Genomic DNA, 9,706 nt, shown 5'->3' on the forward strand with positions numbered 1-9,706 from the left:
TTTCCTTGTATCCTGTTCTCTTCATTCTCCCTTGCTCCCGAAGGGATGAGACCAGTGGAGTATCTTAGATGGCCGCTCACAGGCTTTTAAGACTCCAGACTCTACTCACCAAGGTAGAATGCAGAGCATTGTCTTTATAAGCTGTGTCATGCCAATTGAGCTAGATGTTCCCTGAGACCATGGTCCCCACAGACAGGCTGATTTTTTTGAAGTGGATTACCAGATCCTTCTTGTAAGACGACTCTGGGTGGATTTAAACCTCCAACCTTTCGGTTAACAACCGAGTAGTGTAGTAGTGTAGGCATAGGCCAGAGCAAACATCAACAGTGATGGTGACACCACATCCACAAAAGTCTCAGTTAAGGAAACCATGGGATTGTTTCCCATAAGAATCTGAAACTAATTCAGCATCTTCTTGTAGATAATCCAGACTTGACTGCTGGTGGTCGAGGTTTGCATATGAAGTTTTGTGTAATGTATAGGTAAATCTCTATATGACTGTTCTCTGTGCTGCCTAGACCTGGGTGGGGTTTTGTTGGTCAATTGTCAGAAGTCTCATCTTTGGGATTTGGGCCGCCCCTTCACCTTGCTCTCTCAGCACTTTGGTCCAGGCCCATTCTCTCTCTGCTAACAAAGATTGGAAATGTGGACACCTTGCAATACATTGGAGATGCCTGAGAAAAACTCACTTAAGTTCTGAAAACACTGCTTCACTTATTTTCTCTGTAACCCTCACAAGCTCCTCTTGCTCGAAAACTGCACAGTGCACATCTCTGTTCTGCCTAAGATCACCACCACCACTTCCAGTCCGGGATTAGTTCTCCTAGGGACCCATTGGTGTGGGGGTGGTAAGAACAAGCTGGGACCTTTGGCATCCGTGGTGACATGACTGAAAGGTGACAGCTCCATCAACCCCTGGAGAGATGGGGATAGGAAAGGGTGGCACAAAATCAGTGGTTGTCAGAGGGGGCAATTGTCTGGAGACATTTTTGTTGTCACAACCGGGGGTGCTAATGGTTTCTAGTGGGTAGAGGTCAAGGATGGTACTAAACATCCTATAAAGCACAGGACATCCCCCTACTACAAGGAATTATCTGGTCTAAAATGTCAATAGTGCCGCTGTTGAGAAATGCTGCATCAAAGCAAGAGCTTATCTTATCTACTCCTCTACTTAGGAAAGGACCCTCAGCTACAGTGATAATCCTTACAGCTGGGCTGAGTGTAGACCCTTCTGAATATGATAAAGTATAAGTTTTTAGTAGTTTTTTTTGCTTGTTGTAAAACAGAAGTACCCTTTTACTCTGAGCAAAGTCATAGAAAACAACAAAGGCTAGCAGTGTGGCCTTATGGGGTACTTCCTATACTGGCCCAGACAGACAAAAGAATCCTTTCAGCGTTTAAAGTTCTTCAGGGAGGGGAGCCATCCACAGTTTACTGTACATGGGTATCACCTTGGAAGCTTGTGAAAAATGCCTATTCCTGTATTCCAGTCCGAGACATTCTGAATCATTAGGCGTGGGGCAGGTCGCAGGAGTCTTAGTATTCAATAGTTACTTGGGATTCTGGGAAGTGGTCCAGGGCCACAATTGTTCTTTCAACCTGTCCAGTGCAGTGCCCTATTTCTGTAGCTTCAGGCAGTCCCTTCCTGTGTGTTCAGAGCTGTAGTTCATGCTCCCTGTGTGAGGGGTAAATTATACATCTCAAAGTAGGGAGGGGGTTCCAGACATCCCTAAGGGTCAGGGCCAACAGGAATGCGCACATCTGCTCTGGGGAGGTCTTCTCAGCCACCCTTCCCAGAGGCACCATTCCAATTCAACTGCACAAACCCTGGTGAGTACCCACTACGGTAGGCTCTGTGCAGAGCACTGGGAATTCACTGGCAACTCAGATTCACTCTTCCAGAAACCTCTCTTCTAGAATCATCCTAATTCTTCAGTCTCCATAAAATTCAGGTTCTTGGTGGGAGATTTTAGTCATTAACAGGCAAGAATCTTACAGTCTTGATGCTTTCACAAGACATAAGCTTATTCTCACCCCAAATTCCGACAGAAGCAACTGTAATTAAGGAAAAGAGAAACAGAGGCAGAAACACCAGGTCTGAGCAAATATCAGTCTGGGTCCCCTATGTGCACTTTGTGCGTTGTGAAATTAATCGAAGAGCAGACAAGTAGCCAGGCTCCTTGAAGTTTTCTTCCACCTCCAACCACCTGCCCACACCTCTGCCTGGCACCCAGACTTAGAGGAGGGTGATGTAGCGCTTTGAGCTCTGAAAGGTCTCTGGCAGGACTGGCTACATAATTTGCAGGGCCCAGTGCAAACACAATGAAATGCAGGATTCCTTGTTAAAAAATTAAGAATTTCAAGATGGTGACAGCTGAGCATTAAATCAAGTGCAAGGACCTCCTGAGCGCGGGGCTGCTGGGCAACTGTGCAGGCCACACACCCAGGAAACTGGTCCTGTCTCTGGGTGAAGAGATTCCACGTGAGTGCTTGGGATCCTCATCTCTTTTGTCACTTTTGAAATGTCTCTGTTGAAATGTGTCCTCTTTCTGTTCCAGGTATGAAGATGAGATCAACAAACGTACTACAGCAGAGAATGAGTTTGTGGGGCTCAAGAAGGTAGGTGAGCTGGGACGGCTGCTTCCAGGCTCCCTTCCTGGGGGCTACCCCCCTCTGAGAGGGTTGTGTTTCCTTACATTTTTGGAAATGGGGTGTTTGATGAAGGAAGGTGCTCTGAGTACATGCTGGTGTGGGAGACATCTTAAATGTTAATGTGACTAATGAGATGATTAGTAACGTAAATGAATAATGAGTGTTTTATGTCTAGCGTCAATCAAGGTTTTCAGCCTACAAATGTACCCTGGATGTTATTTTTTTAATGATTTTTTTTATCGTGGTAAATACACAGGTAACAAAACTTTCGCCATTTCAACAATCTTCACACGTACAGTTCAGTGACATTAAGTATGTTCGTCATGTTGTTCAATCATCAGCATTCCTGAATTTTTTCGTCACTCTTAACAGACGCTCAGTGTTCCCTAAACATTGTGTCTTCCTTTCTCCTTCCCTTCCTGGATGTTATTAATAATATCAATTAGCAAATACTTGTAGCTTGTTTAAACTAGCCATTCTAAAGATGAAGTAGTGAGAAGAATACCCTCTTTTCTATTCAGGAGGTTGGGTTTTTGGTACTATATAACCAAAGTCACATGCTAGGTAAATGTAACTTTTTTCTACCCTAAAAATGGATGGTTACTCTGTGCCTGGATAATATGGTTTGTATTATGTTAAAACAGTGGGGTTTGATTGATTGAAGCAATTGGAAGTAAGAAAACCACTTTGGTTTTCTTTCTTTTAAAAGGAAAGGGAAGGTGAGAAGTCACAGAAGTAGGCATAGCAGGGAAAGGGCAAAGAGGAGACCTGAGGGCTTAGGAAGACGCAATGGCATGAGGGGACTAGAAGGTCATTGCTTTGGGTTTCTGACCTCCCCTCAGGATGTGGATGCAGCTTACATGAATAAGGTGGACCTGCAGGCCCTTGTGGACAGCCTCATGGACGAACTGAACTTCCTGAGGACCCTCTATGAGACGGTAAGTCCTTGCTTTGCCCATTCCAGCCCCTTTCTATCTGTACCTCCCTAAGCATAACTTTAGGGGACAGTCAAGCAGCAGGACACTTACACAGCCAGCAACAGGGCTCAGAACTCAGCTCCACCCCTGGGAATTGCTAATTTAGCTCCCCAGCCTGCACAGACCTGACCCACAATTGTGCAGGGACCCTCTCTGTCCCCTTTATTTACCCTCTGTCATCAGCCCTCTTTGTTCTTCATCTTTCCTCTGGCTCATATACCAACACCACAACTTGCTCCTTCAGAATACTCCTCCTTACTGAGTCCCATAGAAACTCACGCAGTAGCTTCACAACCTGATTACAGTTACGTATTTCCTTTAGCCTTGTTGTCTGGCTTCCTTTGGGCTGTAGCCAGGCCTGAGATGCAAGCTTAATATTCTAAGTGTCCCACTCCTGGCCCCATTCTTGGGGTATCTCTGCCAGTAGAGGATTCTTGGACTTCTTCATCCCCAGCATCCCCTGCGGCCAGCAGCATGGGGAGTGTGACCATCCATGTTCCCTGCAGGAGCAGTCCCAAATGCAGAGCCACATCAGTGACACATCCGTGGTGCTGTTCATGGACAATAACCACTGCCTGGACTTAGACAGCATCATTGCCGAGGTCAAGGCTCAGTAAGAGGAGATTGCCCAGAAGAGCAAGGCTGAGGCTGAGGCCCTGTACCAGACTAAGGTGGGAGCCCTCCCTCTGTTCCCATACTCTAGGGGATACAACTTTAAGTCTTGATGACATTCCTAGAGAATGTGCCAACATTTTGCAAAACCATGTTGATGGGTTTATTATTTGTCAGCTTGGGGAGCTGCAGACCACAGCTGGCAGGCATGGTGATGACCTCAGGAGCACCATGAGTGAGATCATGGAGCTTAACAGGATGATCCAGAGGCTGCGGGCGGAGATTGAGAACGTTAAGACACAGGTGAGTCCAGGGTTTATGGAGAGTTCCTGGAGATCTTCTGGGCACTGGGGAGAAGCAGCAGCAGCTGTGCACCTGTGCCCTATACTCTCTCTGTCCTTTCATAGTGTCACATGTGGGATAGCACAGTCTCTGGAAACTTCTGCCCTCCCAGATGTTCCGTTCCTAACTTAGTTCTTAATGCTAAATAGTCCCTAAGGAGAGATAGTTGCTCATTCTGGTTTGCCTAGCAAATCTTGCAACTGCAGTGGTGGCCTTAAACACTCAGCTCTCAGCAGGATCTGCCGTCAGCTGAGTTATTCATCAAACTCTTCACACAACCTCCATGGCTGACTGGTATCATTGGAGTGAAATGACCAAGCAAGGGTTTTTTACACAGTCTTGCAAAAAAAGATCACAGACCTACCAGATCACTACTAACATTATCAGTCTAGGAAAGCAAATCATTGTCCTTTTCTTTGATGAGAGATGAATTAATTTCAATGGGCCAGAGATGAATGAACCCATTGTAAAATCAACTCCTGTTTTCTAAGCATGCCCTGTTGGGATTTCTAAGGAAGTGGAGACAGGAATGCTGGATGGGGAAGAGCTCTCCTCTCAGGAAAGACTAGGTAAGGTGCCTGCTTCTTGGTCACTATGCTAATTGGTCTCCTACTCCCCTCTTCAGAATGCCAATTTTCAGGCGGCCATTGTGGAAGCTGAGCAGCGTGGAGAGCTGGCCCTCAAGGACGTCAATGCCAAGCTCCAAAGCCTGCAGGCCGCCCTGCAACAGGCCAAGGATGACCTGGCCTGGCTGCTGCGCGAGTACCAGGAGCTCATGAATGTCAAGTTGGCCCTGGACGAGGAGATCGCCACCTACAGGAAGCTGCTGGAGGGCGAGGAGTGCAGGTGAGGGGCAGTGGAGTCAGCATTCTCCAGATATGATTTTATAGTGACTTTTGATAAGAAGGAAGCCCTGGTGGCGTAGTGGTTAAGAGCTACAGCTGTTAACCAAAAGGTTGGCAGTTCAAATCCACCAGGTGCTCCTTGGAAATCCTATGGGGCAGTTCTACTCTGTCCTTTAGGGTCACTATGAGTTGGAATCGACTTGACAGCAATGGGTTTTTTTTTTTTTGGTTGGTTTGATAAGAAAGAGAGCAAGGTGATAAGGAAAGGACAACTCAGTCCAAGGGAAAGTAGTCTCCTGAAAGACAGTTAAAGATTCGAGTCTCACTATTTTTTGCTAACCAACATCATTCAATTCTCATCTTTTTATTTATTTATTTTTTCCTATACAAAAATTTATACGTACTTTGTTATGTGACCCTAATTGCTCTCCCCATACTGTGACAGCACACTCTTCCTTCCCACCTCTGATTCCCCGTGTTCATTCAACCAGCTCCTAACCCTCTCTGCCTTCCCATCTCACCTCTGGACAGAAACTGCCCATTTAGTCTCTTGTATCCACTTGAGCTAAGAGGCACACTCCTCACGAGTATCACTTTATGTCCCACAGTCCAGTCCAATCCCTGTCTGAAAAGTTGGCCTCAGAAATTGTTTTAGTTCTGGGCTGATAGAAAATCCAGGGGCCATGCTTTCTGGGGTTCCTCCAGTCTCATTCAGACCATTAAGTCTGGTCTTCTTACTGGAATTTGAGTTTTGCACCCCACCTTTCTCCTGCTCCATCAGGGACTCTCTGTTGTGTTCCCTGTCAGGGTGGTCATTGGTGGTAGCCTGACACCATCTAGTTCTTCTGGTCTCAGGCTGATGAAGTCTCTGGTTTATGTGGGCCTTTCTGTCTCTTGGGCTAATACTTTCCTTGCATCCTTGGTGTTCTTCATTCTCCTTTACTCCAGGTGGGACCAATTGATGCATCTTAGATGGCTGCTTGCAAGCTTTTAAGACCCCAGATGCCACTCACCAATGTAGGATGCAGCAGCAGCAGCAGAAGCAGCAGCGGTGGCTACGGAGGAGTCAGTGGCAGCAGCAGTGGGGGCCGAGGCAGCAGCGGGGGCTACCTGAGTGGCAGCAGTGGGAGCAGGCTTGACAGGGGAGGCAGCAGCTCTGTGAGCCAAAGTGGAATTAGCTCCAGCTCTGGCAGCAACCAAACCTCTGGAGGCAGTGGCTACAAGTCTGGCAGTGGAGGCAGCACCAATGTCCGCTTCTCCCAGACCACCAGCTTCAGCCAGCACTACTCCAGGTGATCCTCTGGACCAAATCTCCATGTCCACTTGCTTCCCTCTCAGCCTGCACCAGAACTTCCCACTCTCTGCCTGACATCAGCAAATGCACACAGTTCAACCCTTGTTTTCCTCAAGTTCTCTGGAGAAAGGGCTGACTTCCTGGCTCCTTCGTATCCCAAACCTTTCCTGGGCCAAGGAGGTCCAGCTGCTAGTTTGGGATGATGATGCCCCTGGATAAGCCCCTGTGATGGCTCCTGACTTCGGATAGCAACACCAGGGCCCAACCTGGTCTGGGCCTTCCCAGCCTGGTCCATTCCCACTCTGGATCTTCTCTCTCACCAGGAGTTATGGGCTGAAGCCAGCACTTCTCAGCACTGCCTGTGGAGGGCAGTATAGAGGGTCAGTGCTGGAGCGTGGGCTAGTCAAGCTCTCTAGACTGTTGGTTACCAGCGTGCCCTCCCCACATCTGGGCATTGTGCCCTAACTCACCTCTGTCCTTTAATTCTCTGAGTTGTGGATCCTCTTTGGTGGTGAGCATACTGCACTTTCTTTTCTCAATAAATTGCACTGTATTTCACATCTTGGGGTCTGGGTCTCACTGAAGGAGTCAGCAGAATAAACCAAAGCCTAAAAGTGAAGGGAGATCAGTGGGGGTTGTGATCTTTCCGAAGTTCAATAGTGGGTATAAAGGAAGCTGGGTATAAAGGAAGCTGAATAGTCTTGGCTTCTCCTTTACCCATTTCATTGGGTTCTTGTGATAGGTCTGTCCAAGGGCATTCATGGAGTTTAAGTGGGGATCTTTCCCACTCCTAAGTAGGTCATCTGATCCATCCTCTTGCTTCTGAGCAGGTGGCCTCTGTGCTCCAGTCTTGGAAGAAGAGTGTTCTGCAGTTCATCAAGGGACTAGATTCCACTGGGACTGTGGCTCTTTTGCATCACCCCTGCCCCAGCCAGGCACAGAGCAAATTCTCTTTCTGCAAACACAGCTCCTGGGATTTGAATGGGCCAATATACAACACACCTCTCTCTTCCCTGCCCAGGTTCTAACCCAATTAAGAGATAAAAGAATAAGGTAAATGGAGAACCAAAATATTGCCTTCATTGCAAACAAAGCAGATATTGGAGAATGTGGCTTATGCCTTTGGTGAAATGGATTTCCTATTCCAGGACCTCAGGATTAGGCCAGATTTCCCACCTGGACAGAGGAAGCATGGGGCTACCACAGCCTTCCTTATGGGGTCAGACACCCTGCAGTTGATAGGAGAGCAGAACACATAGGTAGTTATACCCTGAGACATGGAGTGGCTGAGCTATGTGTGCCTAGTTCCTCCTTTCAGACTCACCAATCAGGTATGACAGAGGGTGGGACTGTTAGACTAATGAAGCTCACTCCAGATGGGTGTAAAATTAAGAACGGGAAAGATGCATTTGTGCCCTTATGCCAGCATTTCCCAGTTGTTCTCAGAAAGCTGAAACCCAAACTCGGAGGACAGGGGTAATGAGGCAGCCACTGAGATTTGGTTAGGGAAACTGAGGGCTTTAGTGGACATGACAATTAGGGTCTCTATTCCTTTCTCCATCCCTCAAACCAATCTCATCTGCATGCCTTTGAGCATGGTAAGACACTGGTTTGTAAGTCACTGTAGATCATGTATTACCCCCCAGAAGTTGGGCCAGGGCTGGACTAATGAGAGAGCGTCTTTATTTGTCTGATGGCCCAAGAAGGGCCTGGCCTTCATGCTTTGAGCCCAAGATGGGCCTGTCCCCTTCTAGCTCATGCTATCTGTTCTCCAAAGCCTAGCAGCCCTGGTCTCGAGACTTGGAGAAGGAGACATTTTAAAGTTCCTACACTTGAGAGTTGAATAAATTCTTGCCCACCTTTTCAAGGCATACAGCAGAAGGTAGCCCCTTTCCCTACTTACTCTTAGTACTTTGGCAGCAGGGGGAGGGAGTTCTTTATTGCTTATCTTATTTAACTTTCAGAGACATTGAAAGAAACATCATCAACCCCCAGGAAAACTGCCCAGTTGCTCAGCTGCTTGTGTTGCCTAACTTATAGGGAAGAGGTTGAACTGTCCTGGTTTAGGCCAGCCTCTCATTAGACTGGGATGGCAGGGTTTGGGGATGGTCCTTCAATCTCTTTACGCATTTGGGCAATGTGTGTGGAGAGCTCAGTCCTGGGCACTGTCTCAGGGCCCTGCACAGGGTGTGGGATGCTCACTGAAAGTTTGGTAGTCATCTGAAAAAATGAATAGAGATGAGGACAGAGTGACAACCCCAGTCTGAAAGGAAGATGGGATAGGTCACATGTCAAGGCAGGACCAAGCTGAAAGTTGACAGTGAGGGTCCACTTGTGAAGAAGGATGGTGGAGGTGGTGAAAGACTGAAAGAAACTTGGACTTGAGGGATAGGTCACTCATGAAAGTCATGTTGGAGAGGAAGCTTAGAGCAGGCTGGGAAGGAAAGAGAGTCTGGAAAACATGGAGGAAGGGCAAGGGGATAGGGTTCAGACCTTCAGACCAAATCCCAGAAGAACTCCAGGACTCCCATCATGCTCCATGTCTGTGGCACATAGATAGCCTCCAGAGTGAAGGCATCGTGTCTGAGGCCAGGATAGAGGATGGGGAGGAACAGACTATTTCTAAGTCTGTGGAAAACAGACATTCCTGAGCTTTCTGAGTCTTACAGAGTCCCTCAAATTCACTTCCCATTTGAAATAAAACTGAGGAGGGGAGGCTGCAGCCAGGGTGGGCAGAGTAGGTATTTACCGGTTCAGAATGGTCAGAGGGGTGACAAGAGTCTTCCCAAATTGACACTTGAAATCCTACCATTTATGTCTTTAGGATTAAACAGTCTCTCCTGGTGGCAACTGCTTCCTTATTCTCCATCCTTTATCTTTATTCTTTATCCTCTGTTCTTCTCTCCTTTTAAAACTTTTTTTGTCTGGATTATAAAAGCAACATACACTTATAGCAAAAGTGCATAAAATATAGCAAAGTAAAA

At 47.2% G+C, this 9,706-nt stretch overlaps 2 protein-coding genes across 2 annotated transcripts in view; both read left to right on the forward strand.

Moving 5' to 3' along the window:
- KRT3 (keratin 3) overlaps positions 1-6,724 on the forward strand; it is a 16,779-nt gene extending 10,055 nt beyond the window's left edge. The window contains exon 10 of the mRNA XM_004374003.3: positions 6,478-6,724. Coding sequence (XP_004374060.2) covers positions 6,478-6,724 — 247 coding nt within the window. The remainder of the gene's footprint in view (positions 1-6,477) is intronic.
- Positions 2,560-5,433, forward strand: LOC101356959 (keratin, type II cytoskeletal 2 oral-like). The gene is given in 5 exon segments (XM_012554871.1): positions 2,560-2,619; positions 3,495-3,590; positions 4,136-4,300; positions 4,419-4,544; positions 5,209-5,433. Coding segments are annotated over 4 exon segments (594 nt in total). The 5' UTR covers positions 2,560-2,619; positions 3,495-3,512.
- Positions 6,725-9,706: the final 2,982 nt, after the last annotated feature.

This window comes from Trichechus manatus, unplaced genomic scaffold (assembly GCF_000243295.1).
Source record: "Trichechus manatus latirostris isolate Lorelei unplaced genomic scaffold, TriManLat1.0 scaffold00027, whole genome shotgun sequence".
In the NCBI taxonomy this organism is placed as follows: Eukaryota; Metazoa; Chordata; class Mammalia; order Sirenia; family Trichechidae; genus Trichechus; species Trichechus manatus.